At 42.3% G+C, this 24,844-nt stretch overlaps 1 protein-coding gene and 1 long non-coding RNA gene across 3 annotated transcripts in view; one reads left to right on the top strand and one right to left on the bottom strand.

The window, feature by feature from the left end:
* Positions 1–2,841: 2,841 nt before the first annotated feature.
* The window catches only part of LOC118629800 (dnaJ homolog subfamily C member 25), a 36,264-nt gene continuing 14,261 nt past the window's right edge, over positions 2,842–24,844 (top strand). Inside the window, exons 1-2 of one of the 2 annotated variants that reach the window (XM_036261439.1) lie at positions 2,842–3,195; positions 21,866–22,018. In XM_036261439.1, the coding sequence (XP_036117332.1) occupies positions 2,866–3,195; positions 21,866–22,018 (483 nt within the window). In that variant the 5' untranslated portion in view covers positions 2,842–2,865. The remainder of the gene's footprint in view (positions 3,196–21,865; positions 22,019–24,844) is intronic. The other variant, XM_036261440.1, reaches the window with a different exon arrangement.
* Positions 6,592–12,274, bottom strand: LOC118629802. Its single transcript, XR_004959511.1, has 4 exons — positions 12,260–12,274; positions 11,479–11,824; positions 9,338–9,454; positions 6,592–8,518 (listed from the first exon to the last, which is right to left on the bottom strand). It is a non-coding gene; the product is annotated as an uncharacterized LOC118629802 (long non-coding RNA).

Here is a 24,844-nt window from a genome sequence, read left to right as displayed (position 1 = left end):
TGAAACTGACACCGAACATGGAACTCTTGCACGTTGATCTATTGACTTGGAGGGAAAAAAAGATCTTTATCCTTTTCCAGCCTGGCAGCGTGCCTCAAGCGCCCTCTATTGGCAGAGTTTAACATCTAGCCAGGCAACGGGGAAATACAGTTTGCAGAGCACAGAAAGGAATGTGAGTTTACCGCTCAGAGGCAATAAATTAATAAAAGCCACACACCCAGGTTTTATCTGCTTTGAGGTGAGCCTTCCCTATGATAGCTTGATCTTGATTCTGAAGCTCAGCTGTGGGACTGTCACTTGGGAAGGGTCCGAATAGAGGAGACACTAAGGCTGAGTCCTGCAGAATATAGGGGGTTGGAGGGCATCACAGAGATGAAACATCTTGGGCAGAGGGGCCAGAATGAGCAAAAGCAGAGTATGCGAGACCCTAGATTGTCACAGGATCATGAAATCTATGCTAAGGTATTTGAGGGTGAAGTTGGGTAAGAGTAACATGACCAAATTTGTAATGTAGAAAATTTCCTTTCTCTCAGAGCAGCATGGGGATGTCTTCCCTTTGGAAAAGGAGAGCCCTGAACAGGTAGCAAGCAGCTTCTCTGAGGAGCCTGCCTGGAGGAAGTGGACTGGAGAACCTGCTTAACTGAAGAGCCCATGGGAGGCAAGGTTCAATGACAATCATCAAATGTTTCATATATAGCCCTGGCCGGTTTGGCTCAGTGGTTAGAGCACTGGCCTGCGGTCCAAAGATACCCTGGTTCGGTTCCCGCTAAGGGCATGTACCTCGGTTGCAGTTTGTCCCGGCCCTGGTTGGGTTGTACGGGTGGCAACCACTCAATGTGTCCCTTTCATGTCGATGTTTCTCTCTCCCTCTCTCCCTCCCTCTCTATCTGAACAAAAATGGAAAAATGTCCTTGGGTGAGGATAAAAAAAAAAAAATGTTTCATATATAGAATTGACGTGGTCCAGTGGGGCGGTGGCTGGCATTTCAAACAGAACGTGTCTCAAGAAAACGCATCATCCTATACCATAAGCCTACTTTCCTTCTGTGTCCCTTATTTCAGGGATGGCATCTGGTTGCCCAGTCCAGAAACTTGGGCATTATCATGACTCAGTCTTCTCCTTCACTCCTCCAGAACCAATGACCAAATATCGCCCATTTTGCTTCATAAATGTGTCCCAGCTTTTCTCTATTCTTTCTCCATTTTCAGTGCTCCATTGAGACAGGCCTGTAGCATCTCTTACTTGAATTCTTATAACTGTCTCAATAGTCTTTCTGACATCTCCAAGCTCATTTTCTCAGAGTAATAGTTCTGAAATGCACATTGGAAGGTGTCACTTTGCGACTTAAAAATTCCACACTAGCTTTCCATTGCTCATAGGATAAAGAGCAACTTCTTCAACATGGAACAAAAAGACCCCTCACAATCTGGCTTTTTCTAGTTTCATCCCCTCCATTCCTCATCTCCAACTCCACTTTTATTTCTTGAAAAGCTTCATTTTTTTTTTTTTTCTTGCCTATGTCTCTTTTCTTCTTGGTATTTACAATTCCCTTATCCTAAAACTCCTCCCTCACTCCCACCCTTCAATCCATCCTCTATTTGTCCTTCAAAGTCAGTTTAGATGTTAATTCCTCCTGGAACTGACCTTAACAATTGACCCTGACTCTAATAATTTCAGGTTAGGTGACTCTCCTATGTGTTTTCATGAATTCTCTCTCTCTCTCTCTCTCCCTCTCTCCTCTCACACACACGCATAGTGTATGGTATATGCTCTCTCTCATATAAATAGTGGATAGTATATGCTATATAATCATATATATATATCTTTATCTTGTTTCATTTTCTTAAAAGAATATATTATTTCTTAAAGTTTATTTGCTTGTTTATTATCTGTCATCCTCCACTAGAATATATGCTCCCTGTGGTCAAGAACCTTGTCTACCTTGCTCACCGCTATGCCTATAACAGTGCCTAGCTCATAGTAGACTCAAATATTTACTGAGGAAATGACAGAAACTATTTTTCTGAGGCAAAGATCTCCATGTTGCTGTATAGGTTCGTGTAATATTTGGGACACAATTACACTAAAAATTATTTGTTCTTTACCTGAAATTCAAATTTAACTAAATGACCTGTATTTTTTTCTGGCAGCCGTACCCCAGAACACACTTGGCCAATATCTGGAGCCCTTACTGATCGTCACACCTGGTGGGGATATGTGTGTGTAGAGGACAGGGGTGCTGCTAAACATCTTACAGTGCAAAAGACAGCACCTACAAGGCCAAGAGTTATCCAGTCCAAAATGTCAATAGTGTGGAAGTAGAGAAACCCCGAACCGGATGGCCATGAGTGAACTTTAAGGGTCCCTAGCAGGCAGAGAACGCCTAGAATCTCTAAATTCATCTTCCTTTTGGAAAGGCAGCAGGGGTTAGCGAGAGGAAGGCGTCCGGGGCTGCAGACCAGGCTTTAAAACCTTGTGCACCCATGCCGACGCTGCTAATCGGAGGGCAAGAGAGCCAGACTACCACTGGCAGCGGGTGAAATCGCGATGTGGAAAGGATCGCATGTGAAGGGCACTGTGGGGGCAAAGTGCTCTGTACACACGGGTTAAGTGCGCCTTTAAATTCCGCAAAGACAAACCCTCGGCCACTGGGATTAGGAGGGCGTTCACTGACAAAACGGAAGCTGCGGGGCGGCTCGGGCGTCCTTCCCTGGCAACGGTCGCGAAGTGCGCGGCGGCCGCAGCGGCGTCCTGTGCGCCTGCGCGGCGGCGGCTGCTGACTGGAGTTGGGCGAGGAGGAGCCGGGCGAGCAGCGGCGTGCGGGAGCGTGGCTGGGTGGCGGAGCCGCGGCCAAGGCCGGCAGGCATGGCGGCGCCGCTCGGTCCGCGCGGGGCAGCCGGGGGAGCCGGGCGCTGGGTGGTGCTGCTGCCGCCCCTGCTGCTGGCGCTGCTGCGGGCGCGGCCCGCGGGCGCCCTGGTGGAGGGGCTGTACTGCGGCACGCGGGACTGCTACGAGGTGCTGGGCGTGAGCCGCGCCGCCAGCAAGGCGGAGATCGCGCGGGCCTACCGCCAGCTGGCCCGGCGCTACCACCCCGACCGCTACCGGCCCGAGCCCGGCGACCAGGGCCCCGGGCGCACGCCGCAGAGCGCCGAGGAGGCCTTCCTGCTGGTGGCGACCGCCTACGAGACTCTCAAGGTGAGGCCTTGGGACACGGGTGGGCTGCGGGCACCTCGGCCCCCAGCCCGCGGGGCGAGGTGCTCTGTGACCCCCGCGCCGGGCGCAGACACCGCCACGACCCCGGTGGGTGCTCGCGCTGCCCCACGTGGCCCTGTGAAAGAGCCCGCAGGGCCCATTGACATAGACACCCTACTGGCCTTCGCGGGACAGCCAGGCCCCCCCTGTTTGTGACAGTCCTTGTCATGCAAGGCATGACACGTTGGGCATCTTGTGATTTCGTGAAAGCATTTTGATGACGTGCAGCTCACACTCGGCAAACAGAGTGGTTATTAGCACCAGGACCGGTGATTGCAACACAGGACAGGTCTGCAGTATTGAATGATGGTGTGAGAGCGCCCATGTGGCATGACAGAAACTTGGTTTGTGGGGATGGTATTTGTAGCTTGGTTTTAAGGATCTAGAAAAACATAAGGTCAATGAACAACCAGTCGGAAGACTCTTGGCCTGACACCCACCCATATGACCTTGGGTCGTGACTTAATATGCCGAGGTAGATGTTTCTTCATTTGTGAAATTAAGGTCATGATACCTCCCCACAGGGTTTTTAGGAGGGCTAACTGAGAAATCTCTTACACTGGAAATAGGTGCTTAATGATTTGGGGTCCAAGGCTCTCGGTTTCTAGTAGGAAATATTTTGCATGTATTAAATCATTTGACAAGGTTTCCTTGAGTCCTGTGGGGAGAAGGAGGTTTAGCCTGATCCTGTTTTCTTCTACTACCGGGAAAAGCAAACCATGTAAGAAGTCACAAAGTATAAATCATGCTTGGTGGAAGTGTTTCTGCTTCAAAGGCCCCATCATAACAGCAGTTGTAGTTGTATGGTATTTCTTTCTGAGGCCAGTTTTTCATGTTGCTATAATAGTCTCTTTTTAATGACTACTTTGAGTGGGTATACTATAATTTAACAATGGATTATTTTTTCAGATTCCCTTTCCAGAGCTGAAAATACTGGGTCAAGGAGTCAAAGGCTCTTCATTCCTGCTTCCCAGAGAGCAGTTTGGATAGTATGGAGTCATAAAATGAGTGGCTAGTTCACCACATTTTCACTGGCATTGGTGGGATTGTAATTTTTATTGGCAATTAACTGAGGAATGGTAGGGGTGGGAGGAAGAGAGGGGAGACAGTATTGAGGCCAGAGGGTTTCATTGCCTATTATTTAGAATAAAGAGCAGTTGAGGAAAGAGTTCAGAAAAATGGGGAAGAACTTCTCCATCCAGGGCAGCCAGCATCTGAAGCCCTAATCCAAGCTTTTCTGCAGTGAGGAAAGATAGTGGTCCAAACCAGCAACCAGAAAAGCCTGCTGCTGGTCCTCCAAAGCCCTGGGGTCATGTAAGGAAGCGCTGAAAGACGGAGAACTTCCAGAAGAGAGGGCAACAGAAGCACTAGCAACTAACTGAACCTTCTGCTGTGGTTGGAGATGGGTAGGTTTGGCACAAGAGTGGTGAGCATATCAGTAAAACAAGTGCCAAGATATAGAGACAGTAGAGAAATTCTTGCTGGGAGGAACCTCAAGACTCAGTATTCTTGCCATTTTCTGGAAGAGACGAATTTAGAGGCTGATCTAGTAGATCTGTAATAGTTGCCTCTAAAGTTTAGCACTGATTCGTCAGGTAATAAAAAGTACATTAAAATGATTTGCTCACTCAAGAGCAAGGAACTTTTGGGCAGTTAAAAACTAGTATGCCTGGAGATAGTAATACTTTTTTCTTTTAATTTTTTTTTTTCTTTATTGATTTCAGAGAAAGAGGGAGACAGAGCGAAATACAAACATTGATGAGAGAGAACATCAATTGGCTGCCTCCTTCGTGCACCCTCTGGGGTTCGGGCTCACAACCTGGTCATAGGCCCTGACCGGGAATTGAACCAGCAACCTGATGGTGCATAGGTCGACGTTCAACCACTGAGCCACAAGGACCAGGCACGAGTCCCTTTTTAAAAAAAATCCTCACCCAAAGATGTTTTCCATTTATTTTCAGACGGGGGTTGGGGGGGAACATTGATGTGAGAGAGACACACTGGCTGCCACCCACATACCCACACAACCCCAATGGGGGCCGGGGACAAACTGCAACCAAGGTACGTGCCCTTAGCAGGAACTGAACCCGGGACTCTCTGGTCCGTGGACCAACGCTCTAACCTCTGAGCCAAACTGTCCATGGCTCAGGAAACTTTAAAAACAAGAACAAAAAACCACCTTTGTTGCTGATGCCGTTTCCTGGAATAAGGAAAAGGACTTTGACTTGCTGTGTGTCAAAGAAGTTACTAAAAACAAACAGGGTGGTCTGATTTTATTTCTGTCTTAATGGAAAATTGTGAGAATGTTGTCAGAGAACATCATTTCTGGGTAATTCAAAGATCCAATGAACTGGAGTCATTAGTTTGGATGGCCTCAGCCTTCCAAATTAACCCCTTGAGGCAATGGGGATATAACTGTTTTTGCATGGATTATATCTGCGGTTGGAAAGAGCGTGCGAAGGATAAGAGGTCCACACGGCCTTTGTTAAGAACTGGGCAGATAGAATAGTGGGGGATGTGGAGTTCAGTGGCACTGGAATAAAGACAATTGCAGAAGCCTATCTAGAACTCCACACATCTGGAGGCAGCAGCTGCAGACTGGACCACATTTTATTCGTTTGCTATTTTTGTTATACTTTCTATCTTTCTCCATAAAGATAGCCCCGGGAGAGGTGTACTTAATCTACAGAGCCAGCCAAAAAGGAGGGAGGGGAGTTGGGAAGACTGTGTCCTTCGCTGCCATGTTCAGTAATTGCTGTCATATATATGGAGGAAAACATTGATTTTATATTTGCATTGTGGAATGCACAGGTGAATTTCATCTCTGGAACAGTGTATCTAATAGAAGTTGTTTCTCTCTTGAAATCTGAAATAATTTAGTTGTAAATTCATTGGAGCCAGGAGCCTTTTTTCACCCCCATAATTTTTTTCATACCCTTCTTAATTTCTTTTATCATTAGTCTGTTTGAGTTATTTTTTTAATTTTTCAATTATAGTTTATATTCAATATTATTCTGTGTTAGTTTCAGGTGTACAGCATAGTGGTTAGACTGTTTGAATCTCTTAATATTTTTAACATATAAGAAGCTATATTATATACTCATTATAACCTTACAGGGTGTTTCATCAAAACTTCTAATAACCAAGGATCTCTGAATGTTGATAATACATCACCAAATGGGAATATATTTGTATAAGATTGACTCTGAGGTTGTTTTGATCAAATAAATGCCTCTGAGATTTTTTTTGGGATGGTGGTCGTTAAAAAATAAGTACAGTAATATTAAAATACACTTGGTAAGACAATCACACTTAGTCATTATTATTTTTTTTCCTGGAGCATCAAGTTTATTACAAGACTTGGAAAAACCAAACCCCCACAAAAAAGGGAGAAAAGAGCAGCACAGGGGAGAAGGGCCCAGGACAAAGTCCGTTCTGTGAAATGTCATGCAAGTGGGGGCAGAGGGGTGGGCCCACAGTGAAGGCAGCCTCTCCCTTTGACCCCCAGTGGGCTCCAGGCCATCCTCCAGCCTGAAATGAATCCCTTGCAGACAGTAGCACAGTGGTTTGCCCACCTCCCTCGTCTGCTGGACCAGCTCCTGCACGCAGAGGCTTTTGCACACACAGCGTGTATTTCTGGCACTGCTCTCACATGCAGCTGTTTCCGTGCAGCCTCTGACTCATCTCCTGAACCACGTGGCTGGCCTCCCTGAGCTCAGCACCTTTAAGTTCTTTCAAGGCCGGCATTTAAAATGTAGGGAGAGTGGCTTGACCCAGAGTCTGGCTGTGGCCCTGCCTTGGCTATCCACGATTTTAAAAATTACTCTGGCTTGACTTTCTCTCTTGAGATGCTGCTTATTAATGGATGCCTACAGCACATGAGTCTTAACAGAAATCGGAAGACCCTCCTAGCTACCCCCTGCTGGCCTTCACTATGGCCAGAGGGAGAAGCTGGAGTTCCACCATCAGGCTGCCCAGCATGGAAGGAATTTTTGTTGTTGGTTCCCTCTGGAGCACCACCACCACAACCACCGCTGCTGCTGTTGTGGGTGGAAGGGGAGCCCCCAGGCCCACATTGGAGGACTAGGTTGGGGGTGGCAGTCCCAGACTCGGCTGGGTGTGGGAGTGGTCATCCTTGACTCCAGGTTGGTTGGGGGAATGGCAGGCTCTTTGGTCTTCTGCCCTGATGGCTGAACCTCACAGGTTGGGAAAGGACTGTAGCGTTGGGTAAGGGGAGGAGGTGGGTCTTAACCTGATGGTATGGCCCTTCAGCTTGGTTTTCGTGGTACTTAGAATCAGGTATGTGCCCATCACTTTGTTGTACTTCCTTTCTGTTACTGATTCCTGGATCTCGTTCCACTCAAATCCCAGGTTCTTCATTATCTCTGTTACCTGGGGGTCCATGTCACCCCAGGGCAGCTCACTGTGGGGCCAGAGGTCCTCCTCCTGGGCCATGTTGAGCTATGGGTCTTTCATTATATATTCCACGGTTCTTCTTTTGCTGGGCTTGAGGGTCATTACTTTTGAAAAGTTTTGCCATTCTATAGACACAAGTATGATACATAAAGTGCCCACTCTCTGTATCTGCTGCTTCAGTTCCCAAAAGTCCTCCCTATACACAGCAGGGTCTCTGTCACCATCCTATACAGAACTACCACTAGGCTCCATACATCAGCCGCAGGGCCCTGCATAGAGAGGGCTTCACTGATCCATCCATTCCTATGCACCTCACCCCGCCCATCACATTTGTCATCTTTATAGCACTGACCACAGTGTGGTTGATTCATGTTTACTGTCTGCCCTTCCCATGTAGGGAGGATGACTATAGTGTTCCCTGTGTCTAGCAACAAAATAAGTGTTTCATAAATAGGTGTTAACTGGATTAGTAGAATAATTTAGGGGAACAAAAGAAGATATGGCCAACTACATATGTAATCAAAGTGATTCGTAAAAAAGTCTTAGAAAAACAGCCACGTTCCGTCCTCGAAGATAGGAAGGAGGAGGGCTGAGGTCTGGGTTTCCAGGTATGGAAGCACTTGGTGAGGCTGAGGAAAGGCCAGTTGCTGGGAGCCTTGCTGTAAAGATGAAAAGACGATTGGTCCCTCCAGTGGAACTTGCCAAAGGACGCAATGAATTTGGATCTGCAATGAGGCTGCAGCGTATTTTTATACTGGAAATATCCATTTCCAGATGACACAAAAGACTTCTCAGGTGACCTTGAGTAGACCATTTACGTACATTTCTGTGTTACTTAAATGAAACATCTCTGTGGACAGAAGTGATGATGAAGCTTGTTAATTCATATTTGTAAAAACACTTTGAAATCTCGGCTGAAAGAATTATACATTACGAGGCAATATGTTGGGTCAAATTCTACCTTTTTATGGAGGCAGAAAGGAAGCAGGCAGGTTTGAGGACACTTCGGGGGTGTCTCTGACACATTCTTTTTCAATTTAATCTAAGAAAGCTCCCTACTTTTCAGTACATTGAGTGTTTTAATCTCATGTGTAAGTAATATTTTGCCTTAGTGTAAAGGGAATCTTTAGAGGGATTTGCCTGTGCGGTTTTCCCTCTACAAAATCTTAGATTGTTAACTTTTACCTTACATCAGTGATACTCAGTGTGTAAGCATGAGAGTGTCTTGTTGAGCTCAGTGGGATCCAAATGGAATAATTTAATCAATTCTAGACAGATGTTCGTTCACAAGTTAAAGTCAGAGATTAGAATAAGCTCAGGAAGGAGAAAAGAAAGAATTACAAAGAAAGCTGCTAGTCTATGAGTTAATTATATCCATTTATGAAAGGGGTATTAATAGTTACTTAAGAAATAATACCAACAGAATAGAACATTTTCTTGGCATAATGGTCTCTTTCAGCAAGGCATATACAGACTGAAAGATAAGATATTTAATGTACAACTGTCAAGGCAAAAGCCAAGCTCTGGATAAGTCTAATGTGAGGTCTCCTATAGGCTGGGGTGTTTAATCAGGTGAATGAGGTGCAAGTCTGGGAGCCTTTTAAAATGAAAAACATAAATTCATGTATCAACACCAAGTAACCTGCAACTCAGGGATTCATTACAGTACCTGGTATGGTCCACTCCAGAGAGGCTGGAGGGAGTCCTTGTGGAGATGTCTTTTTGCTGGACCATGCATCCAGGTTGTAGGCTGTGATGTTTGGTGTCTTTGTCTCCCCGCCGCACACTGTGGAAAGATTGCTCTATGAGCTTGCATTAATTTCAAAAGCCTTTGTAAGTTTTTCACAGTAAGTTAGAAGGTCTCCGTAATAAGGTAGGTTCACACATTCCCTGATATAGCTTCATAGGACAAGCCTTCTAGTAACAATTTTAGAAGAGGACAATTGATATATACCAAAAGGAATTGACTTGAAGCAATACCAAGGGGAAGGCTTTAGGCTAAGGCAGATGAAAAGATTCAACAAGTTTTACCAATTGAATTTTACGTATCTTGTCAGTTTGTTCTATAAAACAGAGAACTGGGGATGATAAGCGCAATGGAAATGCTGCAGTATCAGCCAGGTTTTGCACACCTGGTGTAGAATTTGTCTAGTGAAATGGGTTCCCTGATCTCTGTGGGACTCTGGGGACTTTCCAAGCAAGAAAAATCCTTTCTAGAAGTATTTTAGTCACTGTTATGGCTGTAGCCCTTCAACATGGGCATGCTTCTACCCAAGGAAAGTACACGTGGATCATCATTAATACATTTTTATCCTTGAAATCCACTTTCCAAACATCAAATTAGCCTAGTTGTATTTTCCCCTTTTGTGAACGGAGATTCCCTTATTTTTGTTACACATTTAATCATTCACTTAAGAAATTTTGCAAGCAATTATAGAAAGTTAAATGCTTAGAAGTAAAATTTAGCTCTTTAAATATTAAGGTTTGGTCTACCTAAGCAGTCAGATATACATAGACACATATAAACACATAGCATAATACAAAACACAAAAGAAAAATTATGGATTCAAATATGTTTTCTGGCAGATGGACTGGGTTGAGGTTTTGCTCAGATGGTCAAAGTTTTTTCATGCCATAAGAATTCCTTTAAAGCTGTTAAAAAAAAAAAATCAAAGAATGCAGTTCATTGTCTCAGAGAGATCTGAGATTCTCTTCAAAGTTTTTCCTTAAGGTGGGCTTATCAACAAACATGTACAAAAGAAATAGAAAGCAGGTATTCACAATAAAGTTGAAAGGCTCCAAAAGTAAAGAGAATGGCCCTCAAAGGCCTGAGTCTTAAAAGGGGCAGGTTTTCCTGGGGGAAGATGGAAAAATGGCTCCAGAGGTGAAACCTTAGTGTCAGAGGTCTGCTGCCCATTTGCAGACAAACGTGGGGAAGGGGGGAAATAGGTCAAGATAGAGGGTGGTAGTTGGGGTGGGGGGGGGTCCTCTGAGGTTTTTTTTTTTTTTAGTAAACCTGGTTTTTGAGTCACCAGTACAAAGGTCAGAGGAAAAGTTTTCCAGTGAGTTCCCCCATTTTGTTCCAGTTTTGTGAGCGCCGGTTTCCATTTTAATTTATCAAGGCATTTACCCAATTTAGAATTACTGTTTTCTTAAGGGAGGTAATAGTATAGTAGCCTCTTGGTTTTCTTTAGCGCTCTCAAGGTACCAGTTTAAAAAAGAAAAGTTTCCCAAGGTTTCTATAAGGTATAAGATTTTCTTTGTTCTGATTTAGCACAGAAATAAACAAGCCTTTGGGTTGTAGAAGAGCTCCATCTTGGCCAACACAGCTTGAGATCATCTTGTGTGATCTCTGTCCAGGGGCCTAGGCCCATTGCAATTCTTTGGGCCATAATTTTGGTACATGTCATCAGCCAAAGTCCTAAACGGTGGTTGATTAACATGTGGAAATTTAGAGCATGGGTTACCCCTTTTGTACTACTTATGTGTGGTGGTGTTCTGAGTGCCCATCAATGTGAGCGTCCTCGCAGACCTTATGGATGAGACTTTATGGATGGCTCAACCTGGAGGATTATCCTCCCTGAGTACCAAACGTGATGAAGGAAAGCCTTCCCTGGAGAATATCCTCCTCGGTGCCAAACAAGACTGAGGGATACCCCTGCTAGGCACCAAACCCAAGTCGTATGGAGGGGGCCCTCAGTCGAAATGGGTGAACCAAAGTCACTGGATGAGGGTCTCCTGTCTAAACTGAATAAAGTCTCTGAGACCTCAACCTCAAGAGTCGGAGATCTTGGATCCGAGAGGACTTACCTGAAAGATAACTCAAGCGTAAGGGGCTCGAGCAAGTGCCAGACGCCGTGGTTTCGGAATGAATGCGTCAGGATATCAGGTCGTCGCTTCAGAGTCCCATCCTCACTGCCATGGATGTCAACACCAACAAGAATCTCCAGTTTGGGGTGTGGTGAAGAAGGAAACTATTTAGTGCAAACAGCAAACAGCACGGCCGTTAGGTGGCCCCGGGGCCCAGCTGCTTCTCTGGCTAGACAGCTGTGCCGCTCGGCTCTTCGTGGCTCTGCTCGGCTCTGCTCTGGTGTGACATCTTCCGTGCTGGCATCTTCCGTGTTTCAGCTCCAGCAGGGGAAACGCAGTGTTCAGTCTTCAGTGGAAAGGAAAAGTGTGCTTTTCTTAGTCATTGTTATGCTCTTAGTCATTGTTCTTTTAGCAACAAAGATTCTATCATTGTCATTTTAGCAACAAAGATTATGTCTGTGCATAGAGAGGTTGAGGAAAACCACAGAAGAGAAGGATGGGCAACGATAGGGGCTTTCCTCAAGTTGTCCTAGTTCACGGTCTCAAATAACCTAGAATTCCAGTTTTATATCCCACAGATGAGTGAAGTCATATGCTTCTTAACTTTTCTGTCTGGCTTGAAACCTATATAACCTTAATAACCATTGTCAACCCAATAAATTTAATTTTAAAAAATAACTTAAAATTCCAGATCTCAGCCCTGGCCAGTTTCGCTCAGTGGTTAGAGCATCAGCCCACAGACCAAAGAGTCATGGGTTCGATTCCGGTCAAGGGCACTTACCTCGGTTGCGGTTTAGTCCCCGGCCCTGGACGGGGTCGTGCTGAAGGCAACCAATTGATGACACATCGATGTTTCTTTCTCCCTCTCTCTGTCCCTCACACTGTGCCTGAAGATAAATAGAAAAATATCCTTGGGTGAGGATTTAAAAAAAAATTTCAGATCTCAGCAGGACTTCAAAACATTAGGATTTTACACACTGCTTTATATTTGCTTCTTAATATGAGTGAAGACAATGAAATAGTATTTAGTGTACTTAACCACTGGGGATTGAGGGAATCATGAACTTTGGAAGTTCAGTAAACAGACTCAGTATGTCAACACTGGGTCTTTTTATGGGATATAGCACTTATCACAATGCACTGTAAACACTGAGTGGCCCTTCTCCCCTTGCTACTAAGCCACACTCCTCAGTTTTGTGTGGGTGTATCCGTGGCACCTAGCACAGTGTCTGGCACATCAGATATTGAATATTTTGTTAAGTAAAATCTCATATCTGGAGATAGATTCAGATAGATTGGAAATAAAAAATGGATTTCTAGAGTTTTGACATTGGTATATGAAGTCTACTTTGGCATTTCACCCCAAATTAATTTTAGTTTTAAAGAGTGGTATAGATAAAGTTGATTGGTTGGGTATGAATGAAAAATTCCTGCATGAGAGAAAAATTGTGCTTCTGTTTTTAAGGAGAAATTGCGTTCTGAAGGTTTTTAAGTCAGAACATTAATAATTTTTTAATATAGATAAGAATTGGATAAAATAGATAAAATAAGCAGCATGGCATAAAAATAAGCAGATGAGGAATTAGGTGGGAAGGATGCACTTAGAAAAACTATGGCAGAAAATGGGAAAATAGCAGAATTTGACTGCATTTTGCAAGACCACAAGAGAACATCGAAAAGGTCTAGGAAGTGATCCTGGCATGAAAGTTATCTAAGTTAGGGATGTGTAGGGAGAGCCTTCTGCTACTCTAGCCTTGTCTTGGCAGGGTAGTCACAAGAACACACCTTAAAGGGCAGGGCTTTAGCACTTAGGAAGAATTTGGCCAGAAGGGGGATTCTGAACTCCCTGCCCTTTTATGTCACTGTTTATCGTTCTCCCTCAGTGTGTTTTCTTAGCCCTTTCTGTAACCAGTACTAACACTGGTGCTGGAAGAGGAGACCCCAACAGTGAAAAGGGTACAGTTCCTGCTGTTAAGCTTTTAGTATAACAAGGAGACAGATACTTATTGTTTGGTTATTTATTTAAGTTACATAATAAAAGTATGTGTAGCCAGCCCAGCTGGTATGGCTCAGTGGTTGAACATTGACCCATGCACCAAATCACTACCACACCTGTCATCTTTCCCACTAAATCCAGACAAGGCCTCAAAATGTTCACAAGTGTTTCCGGGAGTCATGACCAGTCAGGATCGGCATGTGAAATAAAAACTATCTGCTATCAAGCTAAAGTCACCAGTTCGATTCCCGGTCAGGGCACATGCCCAGGATGTAGGCCAAATCCCCAGTAGGGGGCATGCAGGAGGCGGCCAGTCGATGTTCTCTCTCATTGATGTTTCTGTCTCTGTCTCTCTCCCTCTCCCTTCCTCTGTCTCTCAAATCAATGAAGAAAAATAAAAATAAAAAATATAAATAAAAATATGTGCAGATTCTATCACAGCAGTTGAAGGAATAGGAGGATTGGAGAAGAGTGTGTTCTTTGATCTGGATCTAGAACAGTCACCAAGGTTGATGTTGAAGGGACATTGTGGATAGGAGAATTTGATCAACAAAAGCAGTGTGCAGGGCTGTTCCAGGAGTGATACAGTGTGGTGAGGTGTTGCAGTAGGGAGTGTTTTCTCCACCAAGGATTACTTTTATTATTTGGTTCCCAGGGACTCTTTGCTTTTGGGGGAAAAAATAACGGCACTTATTAGTATTACTATTTTTCTTTCCCAGCATAAATCCAGATTTTAATCAGTTATCCATAATAATTGAGTATTCATAAAAATAATAGAAATTATGTAAATTTCTATAACAGTTGTTATAGAACAGCCAAATCAAGTAAGCTTGATAGCAGATAGTTTTTATTTCACATGCCGATCCTGACTGGTCATGACTCCCGGAAACACTTGTGAACATTTTGAGGCCTTGTCTGGATTTAGTGGGAAAGATGACAGGTGTGGTAGTGATTTCTCCCATGGACTGAGAAGGGTGTGGTACCTCATGTGCCACATTTGCTACTTCTGCTGTGAACCCATAAGTGTTATTTTTTGCTGATCCCTTAATTTTAGCTCTTATACCCTATTTATGGCCAAGGTTGATTATACACAATGTATTTAATTCTAGTGCTCTGACACCTGACACATGATGTTACCAACAACCAATCAGAAACTGAGCACTTGACATTTTAATTTAGCTTGTGCAAATGCATCATAGGTAAGGGTAACATTTTGAGATGTTCACAGCGCAAAGACACTTACTGCATCTTTTCATAGACTTTAGGGGATCTACTACTATAGGTACAAAGCCTGTTGGGTGCATCTGAGGGAGACTGTTTCAGGAGATTGGAACATAATTTGGGATCACATGATGAGCAACCCTTTAAGCTGTGTTCAGGAATTTGAACTTTATGTATTAAACAGTTACCAGGAGTTTCAAAGTGGAGAGTAACACAGTCTGATATTTGATTCAGAAGGAAAATTCTAGGAACAATATTGAGGATGGTTGCGGAAGGCAGGAGGTATTTGGTGTCTGAACTGATTTCCATCATGGTCTTCTGGAATCTCATCATTCCTCTTTGGTAACAAGACTCTCTTGGTTGGTTCATCTTGCATTCCTTTCACTTACTTTTTTGTTCTGTTAAAGCTACAGTCACAGCTTCCTCCTGTTTTCACGTTGACTGTTTTCCTCGTCTTCCTTTGGCTCAAGCTGCCATAACCGCCGTGTCTGCCAGCACAGGTGCCAGAACTGTTCTTAGGTGAACAGCACTCTGAGCAGCAGCTTTGAGGGCTCTTCACTTCTTCCTGGGGCCTTTTGTAGCATCTGATGTTGGTGACCATGTAGTTCTTGAAGATGTGCTTCCTTGACTCCTTGCTGTAGTTCTGTCCCGTTTCTCCTGTCTTTTTAGCCATTTCTCTTCAGTCTTCAGAGTCGTCTTTTCCTCTGCCCACACCTTAAACATTGCTTTCCCTTAGAGTTCTGTCCTTTTGGTACTCTTTTCTTTTTCTTTTCTAAGCTTTTCCTGGTGAAACTCAACTAAATACTTGACAACTCTAAAATCTACCTGTTCTCTAAGTTCATATTTTCAGTTGTTTCTCATCTGTAGCACAGGTACCCCAAATTAAACATGTCTGAAATCAGTTTTGTTCATCCTTGTTAAAGCATGCATTTTTGTTGTTGTTGTTGTTAATCCTCACCCAAAGATATTTTTCCATTGACATTTACATAGAGTGGGAGGGAGTGGGGGGAGAGAAAGAGTGAGAGGGAGGGAGAGAGAAACATACATTGATGTAATAGAAACACATCAATTGGTTGCCTCCTGCAGAACCTCATCTAGGGCTGGGATTGAACCTGCAACTCAGATATGTGCCCTTGACCAGGAATTGAACTCTCGACCCTTTGGTCCATGGGCTGACACTCTAACCATTGAACCAAAGCATACATTTTTTAAAAAATTCATCTTTATTGTTGAATGTATTACAGATGTTTCTCCCTTTTTTCCCCTTTGACCCCCTCAAAGCCTCAAAGCATACATTTAAAAAGAAGATATAATCATGGGTCTCATACAAATACAAAGTAAATATGGATCAGAGATTTTATTTAACTCATTAATTAATGAGGGAACCAGTAAGGTATCAAAATTGGTTCAAAAGAGAAAAAAGCCCACACATTTATAGTCAGACAAGGAACAATGACCTGCCTATAAAGCTGGCCAGTGTGACAAGCAATGGTCAGTCGCATTATACCGGCCACATTTTGTCTTTCTGTAAACAAGAACTGTTTGCATTACTTCTAGTTTTCTACAAGTTACTTCTGCCTTTATAAAGTTAAAATAGACTTTTTCAAAGACAAAGGCGTATCTCTCCTACAGGATAGATTGAAAAGGTATCCATAATTATTTTTTCTTCCCATTTCAAAATTTACCAGTTTTCCCTCGCATCTTCTCCAAATTTGTTGTCTTCATCCTCTGTTCTCTATCTTAGAGTAACATGGTTCACACAGTAACTATAATTAAAACCTTCACTATCATGATTGATTTTTGTACTTCTTTAATCACTAAGTCCTAGTCATTGTACTTCTTAGTCTCTAAAACCTGTTTATCCCTCATTCATTCTTTACAGTACTATCAGAGTTATCTTTCAAAAATACATACTTCTACTCAATGCTACTGGTCTCTTACTTTAACACATTTTATTTTTGACTAGCACAGACAATAACACCCTAACACTTTAGCATGGCATGTAAGATCCTCCGCAGTTCTTACCCAAACCTATCTTCCTGGCCACATATCCTACTCCATTCTTTCCGAATCTCCCCAGTGCTCCAGCTGCACTGAATCCCTATATTCATTGAGTCCTCTGTACCTTAACACTTGCTGGTGTCTGTGCCTGGAAGAAGTTTTACCACACCTTACTTGCTTTTCAGAATCCGGCACTCATTCACTCTCCTCCGAGTCCCATCACAGTGGTCTTCAGCAGAGTCCGTCAGCCCTTGTTTCTTTGCATGTCAACTTGTGCTTTTCTTGCTCGCTAGGTTCTTCTAAGTGGGAGAGTTCTTGAGGCTAGGATCTTATCTATTTGTCTGTTTATCTTCTTTAGGGTTCCACACAAGGCTTACTGCCCTGCATAATTATTTGCTAAATCGAAAATAACTAAGGTTTTTTTTAAAGCTCAGGTAGCCAAGTTGATGATAATATCATACTATTGAAACACAGAGGAACAGATTTGGGTTTGCAGCATGTTGAGTTTGAGGTATTTTTGTTACATTTAGGAAATGTTCAGGAGATATTTGAAAATAGGTGGACACAGGAAAACAGGTCTGAGTGTCACTAGTATGTATGTGATACTACAAATCATGGGAGTTGTTGGGATCACGTGTAGACTGAGGAGAGGAGGAATAGGAAAAGATAGTTGCACCAGTGGCTGGTGGGCAGGGAACAAGAAAAGAAATGAAAGTGATAGAGTTTATTTTCATCCTCTTTAGTAGGATGTAATGGCCTGGAATAAAAAATTTAGGGGAGCAGATTTTCTTTTTAAAACGATCATTTGTATGTATGTATTTCTTTTTTTAAAAGGATTAATATATTTTTAAGCCCAAATAAATTATTACCGTGTTTTTATATATTATTGATTCCTGGCCTTTATCATCCTAAAAGGTTTTTACTATCTGTGTACTAGAAACTTTTTAATGTAAAACTGGCTTGCTGCAATATCAAATTATTGCAATTTATGTTTATTAAGATTAAACAATTCATTATTTCTTTCAAGGACAAGAACATAATATATTTTTGCCTCTGGGGAGGGGGAATGACCATTTCCTAAGAGAAGGAAGGATTCCGTACTTTCTTTGCTTGTGGGTTTCCTCTTGTTCACTTTTGATCTAGATATTGGTGGTTACGTTCCAGTCCTCCTGCATATGCCCAAGAGGATTGGGAGTGGCGTGGACACCAGCAGCAGCACCATTTTTTCCTGTAGAGATTAGAAACAAGGAGCTTATTGCCAGCTTGTCAAGGCTCAGGACAGAGAGGAGGAAGAAACAAGTATAAAGGTTTTGGTTTTGGAAAGAAGTTGGAATCTTCCTGACCCTGGGACCTTAGGATCCACAAAATTGCTGAAAGAAAAAGTACTACTTATTGAAAGGTAAGATATTAAACTGTTTTAAGGTTTAAGCCATTTAAGCCACCGTAGCATACTTTCATAAGCTATGACATCAAGCAATCGTTTCTACTAAACTGAAGTTTTTTGTGACATTATTACCCCTCCAGCCTTTCTGGTGAGGTAGAGACCTATGTGGCTGGAGAGATTAGAGTGAGAGAGAGCCTTTACAAAATTCCATTCATTTTAAAATGACATTTACTGAGTGCCAGACATTGTGCTAGGTCTTGAATATACAGAGATTAATGAGTCACCCTACCAATCTCCTAGAAGTTCTCATTCAAGGAAAAGGAAAAACTGGTGACTACAGTGTGATAAGTGCTATACTAAATAGGCAATATGTGTGATAAGGTGGTATAACTCTATCTGAAGCAGTAACATTTGTGTCCTAAAGGATTAACAGGAGTTCATGAGGTTGGAAGAAAGGGATGGGCATTTGAGTTAGAAAGACTTCTGTGTTCAAAGACAGGTATGAAAGAGCATGCTGGATTGGAAGAACACAGTACATTTCAGAAATTACTATCTGAACATGTGCTAGGGACAGAAGAGGGGAGAGGGATATGTTGCTCGGTAATATAGGGCAGTTATGGAGGCCTTGTTGGTTGCCAAGGAAAATTTAACTTACTTCATTAGCCATGGAGCTTTTTTTTTTTTTTTTTTTTTTTAAATGTGGGACTACCTTAGTTCAAGATGCGAAGGAGGAAAAGAAAAATACGTGGTATTAAAATAAGTATGTACCTGTAGCTCTCTAATTGGATTCTAGTCTCTATCTTTTCTTTTTTTGCTAATATTCCTGGTATCCTTGTGTTCCTACTAGGTTGATTCTTTGTGGGTTACTAACAAGTAGGATTTTGACTTAGATTATTGAGAGCTCCTAACTCTCCAATTTGTGCCAACTTTGAACATCTTCTGAAGTATATTATGCCCCAGCCTAAAATAATTTTCTTCATTCTGGAGGGAAAGCTATAAACCGAGTAAATATTCTGGCTGATTAAATGCTGTAATAAGGAGGTGGCCAACATTCTTGTCTCTAATCATGACCAAAACAGAGTCATAAATTCATGGTGACTCCAAGGAAAAGAAAACCATCCTAAGAGAAATCAGACTTGGTCCTGAAGCCTTTGCAGGAATGAGGTAGTTTGAAGGCTTGTTAGTGAGTTCTGATTAGAGTCTGTGGGCTCTGGTTGCAGGAGAGGCCGGACGCCAGGTGTAGATTTTGCAGTTGCTGGTTGCTGGAGTATTAGGTGACCTTCCTGTTAGAGGAGCTCAGCACTTGACGACAGCACAAATCTAGGGACCAGTGAGAAGATGGTGAACCTCGGGGAAGATCTGGGTGAAATGCTTGATGAGGGATATCTGCGTTCTGTGGATTGTGACCTTCACAGAGACAAGAGGACAAAGAAGAAACGATAGCCATTGGGTGCATGACATTCACATAGCAGATTTCAGTCACACTCGGGGACCTTGCTGTGTACTTCAACCAGAAGTACAGTCAGGCTGGGGAAGGACCCCGCATAGATAGTGATGCTGGAGCTCTGTAGGAATCTGGTCTCAGTGTGGCAGTCGGTTTCAAAACTGCCTCTAATCTAGTTGGAGCAAGGAGAAGAATCACATTTGAAGAAATACATTTTAAAAAGGCATCTGCCAAGATTGGAAAGCTCAGTTAAAAGCCAAGGATTTCAGGCCAGAAGCAGAGCATTTCTAATTAGCCCCAAAAGCAAAACAAATGGAGGGAGAATGGAAAAATTCTTAAAGGATGTCTTGAAGTACTCAAAATGAGATGCAGCAAGTGACGTGGGCTTTAGTCTTCAGAGCTGTCATGGCCTATAAAGTTTAACTCTTTAGGTTACAAGCTCTAGAATATGGAAATGGCTTATAGAAGGAATAATTGATTGATAGTTGAGGGATGTGCCACAAGAAAATCTTTTTTGACAGAAATGAACATACAAGGAAATATATCAGCCTGAGCTCAGGCTTTCATATGTAACAGACAGTTCTCATATTGGCCCTCTATACAGTGTAATGGAGAGTTTAAATATATTCATATCTAACTGTGCTAGATTCTAGTTCATCTAGTTTTGAATTCTAGTCAGAATTTTAAAATATTTTGAATGTAATGAAAGAGATTTGTCACTGAAAATGTGCTCATTCAAATTCAGAATTCTGAATAGAAAATATACATGACTTTGATGGGTACAGGGAAGATTTTTGTCATTAGCAAACTTCTTATTTGAAATCGACAGAACTACATTTTGGAGGACTCAGGAGAAGGCCCTGAACAGACCCCAGGACCTCTGTTTATAGTAACAGAGCACCAGGTGTTGATTTTCAAATGCCTTTGCCTAAGAGTCTGCAATGTTACACATGTTGACTAGTTAATCCTAAAAGAAGAAATCCTCTAGGTGAAAAAAGATTTTTGTTTTCATAATGGTTTCTCTGTATTCATTTATAGAGAGTAAATACTTTGTTGTGCTTTTAGTCTTTAACATTTTTTTGGACACAGACAAAATAGGTTTCCTGTGTGATAAAAAGCAACTCATAACCTAGTTTAGTAGCTCTTCAACCAGGGTAGCTCAGTTAAAGATTGGCATTTATCCCTGTTAGAAATTGATTCAACTTAGAGGAGGTTTTAAGAAATGTTTTATTTGTGAACATTTGTAAACAGAGCAGCATTTCAGAGTGTTATAATTTTTTCAGCATGTTTGTGTGATGAAGAAAGATTTATATGTTACCTTATTTGTGACCTGGACTGTAACAAGATGTTACAATAAAATGAATAGTAAAGTGTTGTGTGTTTGTAACATGTTTTTGTATAATGTATGTCATTTGATAAAACAACCCTGTAAAATTAGTACAGCAGGTGTTATCTCAATTTCACAAAAAAAGGTGAGGTTCATAGAGGCCAAAAATTTCACCCAAAGTCAACAAAGCTAGACTCTGACCACTATACTGCATGGATATTTCTTTGAGATGAGCATAATTCAGTTTTGTAGGCACAGACTGGCTTTGTCTGCTTTTTGTTGTCTCAATCATTGCTTTTAACAGAAAACTTTCTCCATAAGCTGCAAAATGATTGTGAATATATACAATAGAGATGAACATTTTTTCTCCGTATCAACGGTTATTGAGAGTAGGTGTCAACATACTTTTTAATTAAAGAACATGAAAAACACCCTTATTAGCACAACATTGGCTAAAAAAGCATCATTAATTATTAATAAAGTGTTTTTATTTTTCTAGGAGGACTAACAGTACTCAAGAATTTAGGGAGATTTTTTTTTATCATGCTTTAGAGCTAATATTAAAGTTCTGGAAATAAATTAATGTGTGCCTTCGAAGAGGGATGGGGAAATTTTTTTTTTTATCTTCACCTGAGGACATTTTTCCATTTTTGTTCAGATAGAGTAGGAGGGAGGGAGGGAGGGAGAGAGAGAGAAACATTGATGTGAAAGGGACACATCAAGTGGCTGCCTCCTGCATGACCCCAAGCAGGGCCAGGGACAGATTGCAACTGAGGTACGTGCCTGCCCTTGACTGGAATCGAACCTGAGACTCATTGGTCTACAGGCCGACGCTCTAACCACTGAGCTGAACCGGCCAGGGCAGGATGGGGAATTTAAAAATTTTGACAGTTTCAGTGCTTTTACTCAGCTTAACCTTGCATAATTATAAAATTCTAGATTTGACTTAACAGATTATAAACTAAGGCCATGTTAGGAAATGTCTATGCAATTAGACATCATGTTATTTTACAGGATGAAGACACACGAAAAGATTATGACTACATGCTGGATCACCCAGAAGAATACTACAGCCATTACTATCACTACTACAGCAGGCGCTTGGCCCCGAAAGTGGATGTTAGAGTTGTGATCCTGGTCAGTGTGTGCGCCATCTCACTGTTTCAGGTGGGTATTGGTGGGTGTGTTCTACGCACACGTGCTTGAGTGTACACTGCTTGGTGCAAGGCATTCAGACTGAACTAGAAGTACCTTTTGTAAAGTTTTACTTCCAGTTGAGATATTTTTACATTAGAAAAATATTCATAATTTTCAACCAGTGACTGGAATCTTTTATCAGTGGGAAATCCAATAAATTGATGAATGTCATTATATAATTACCAAAAAAACCTTCAATAATGGATCCTTGGAGTATTTTCCACCTGACAACCAGATTCAATGCCAATCTGATTGTATCATTTACTTTTGTAGAGCTTTTCAATAATTTTCCATTAAACTTGGGAAAAATCTGAACTTTTTAACGTGACTAACCAGTCTTGGCACCTGTCCACCAAAAGCTAGTCATACTGCCATCATTGTCACCACTGGAGATGCCCCCACATTCCCACAGACCTGCAGAGGGTGCCTGTGCTCGGGTTCAACACTGCTGAAGTAGATTAAAGGAGCTTAACTTTTCATGTTGTTTTAAAATATCACAAACATTTGCCCTGGCCGGTTTGGCTGAGCAGTTAGAGCATCGGCCCTTAGCCAGAGAATCCTGGGTTTGGTTCCTGCTGAGGGCACATTCCTTGGTTGCAGTTCGTCCCCGGCCATGGTTGGGGTTGTGTGGGTGGCAGCCAGTCGATGTGTCTTTCTCACATCAACGTTTCTCTCTCTTTCTTCCTCCCACTCTCCCTCCCGCTCTCTCCGAAGATAAATGCAAAAATGTCTTCGGGTGAGGATAAAAAAAAATTTAGAAAATGTCACAAACATTTAACTTCAGCCCGAAATGAGTTTTTCCTACCATTATTTTTTTAAAAATATTTTTCTTTTTATTGATTTTAGAGAGAGAGGAAGGGAGGAGAGAGAGAGAAACATCAATGAGAGAACATTGATTGGCTGCCTCCTGCATGCCCCCCCACTGGGGATTGGGCCCATAACCTGGGCATGTGCCCTGAACAGAAATCGAACTGGTGACCTCTTGGTGCATGGGTCGATGCTCAACCACTAGCCACACCGGCTGGGCCCTACTATTATTCTTAAACTAATCACACCTATTGTCCTGACCAGTTTGGTTCAGTGGTTAGAGTGTCAGCCTGCGGTCCGGAGAGACCCGGGTTCAGTTCCTACTAAGGGCATGTACCTCAGTTGCAGTTTGTCCCCGGCCCTGGTTGGGTCGTGCGGGTGGCAGCCACTCGATGTGTCCCTTTCACGTCGATGTTTCTCCCTCTCCCTCCCTCTCACTCTGTCTGAACAAAATATGAAAAAATGTCCTCGGGTGAGGATTAAAAAAAACAAACAAAAAAAATTAATCACACCTATCATGTGCTTCTTTAGATGAAAAGAACATATCAGGTGGCCAGAATGAAGCAGTTTGCTAGTTTGAAAATTGCTTCTCCAGTTTAATTTCCAGAAATGAGATTTAATTTATATGACAATAAGAATTTCTATTGAAAACTTGGACAGGTTGTATATTTTGTTTTATTTATTTTTATTTTTTGTTAATCCTCACATGAGGATATTTTTCCATTGAATTTTAGATAGAGTGGAATGGAAGGAGGGAAAGAGAGAAACATCGATGTGAGAAACACATATGGATTGGTTGCCTCCTGCACGACCCCAACCGGGTCAGGGGCTGAACCCAGGCACAACCCAGGTATGTGCCCTTGGCCGGGAATCAAACCCACAACCCTTCGGTCCATGGGCAGACATGCTTAACTGCTGAGCCAAACCAGCCAGGGTGAGGTGGTATATTTTATTTTATTTATTTTTTAATCCTCACCCGAGGATATTTTTCTGTTTATCTTCAGATACAGTGGGGGGTGGGGGGAAACACATCGATGTGAGAGAGACACATTGACTGGTTGCCCTACACACAACTCCGACCAGGGCTGGCAAGGAACTGCAGCCAAAATACGTGCCCTTGATCAGAATCGAACCTGCGACTAATTGGTCCACGGGCTGACACTCTAACCACTGAGCAAACCAGACAGGGCAAGGTTGTATATTTTAAATATGTCACCTTTTATTGTCCTTTCAAAGGGGGAGAACGGGGATAATTTTACTTTTCTATTTTAGATAATGTAACCCCCTAATAACATTTATTTATTTATTTATTTATTTGCTATTTCTAATATTTTGCTACTATAAATACAGCAAATTAAATGTGTGGAAATGTAAGGAATAGGACTTTTTTTGACAATTACTAAAACTCTTTGTGGTTGAGTATATTTACAAAATAAGTTAGATGTTTTCCTGTCCAAGTAAGTAAAGAGTTCAAATATATTTGAATCTTTCAGTTCAGAATATGATGAGCATTAACTATAGGGTGTGTAGATGGTTTGGGAAGAGACGGGAATGGATCTGGTTGCCTGAGTCTATATCCTATGACTTCTTAAAACAAGTTTCTTACCAGTTAGTTTTGCCACTTAACTCCTCCTCCAGTAAGTAGACAGCAGTCTTCAGAGAAAACTGGACAGAGATTTCTTAATAGTGATATAGGGAAGAGCCAAGTAGTGAAGATGTGAAATCACAGGTGTGAGATTCCATCGCTCTGTCTGTCCTCTGATCTTGGGTGTCTCCTGTCTGATTTATGGCTTTTTGGCTCAGCTCAGAACTTATCTGACTTATCCAGCCCTGTACACAGAGGCATTATTCAATTGTATCTTTTACTTACAGAGTAAGATGATTGAGGTCCCTATATATATTTTCTTTTAATCCTTACCCGAGGACATTTTTACATTTATCTTCAGACAGAGTGGGAGGGAGGGAGGGAAGGAAGGAGGGAGAGAGAGA

This window comes from Molossus molossus, unplaced genomic scaffold (genome assembly GCF_014108415.1).
Source record: "Molossus molossus isolate mMolMol1 unplaced genomic scaffold, mMolMol1.p scaffold_m16_p_14, whole genome shotgun sequence".
In the NCBI taxonomy this organism is placed as follows: domain Eukaryota; kingdom Metazoa; phylum Chordata; class Mammalia; order Chiroptera; family Molossidae; genus Molossus; species Molossus molossus.
The sequence above is the reverse complement of the archived record's forward strand: the minus strand, read 5'-3'. Positions and strand labels throughout refer to the sequence as shown.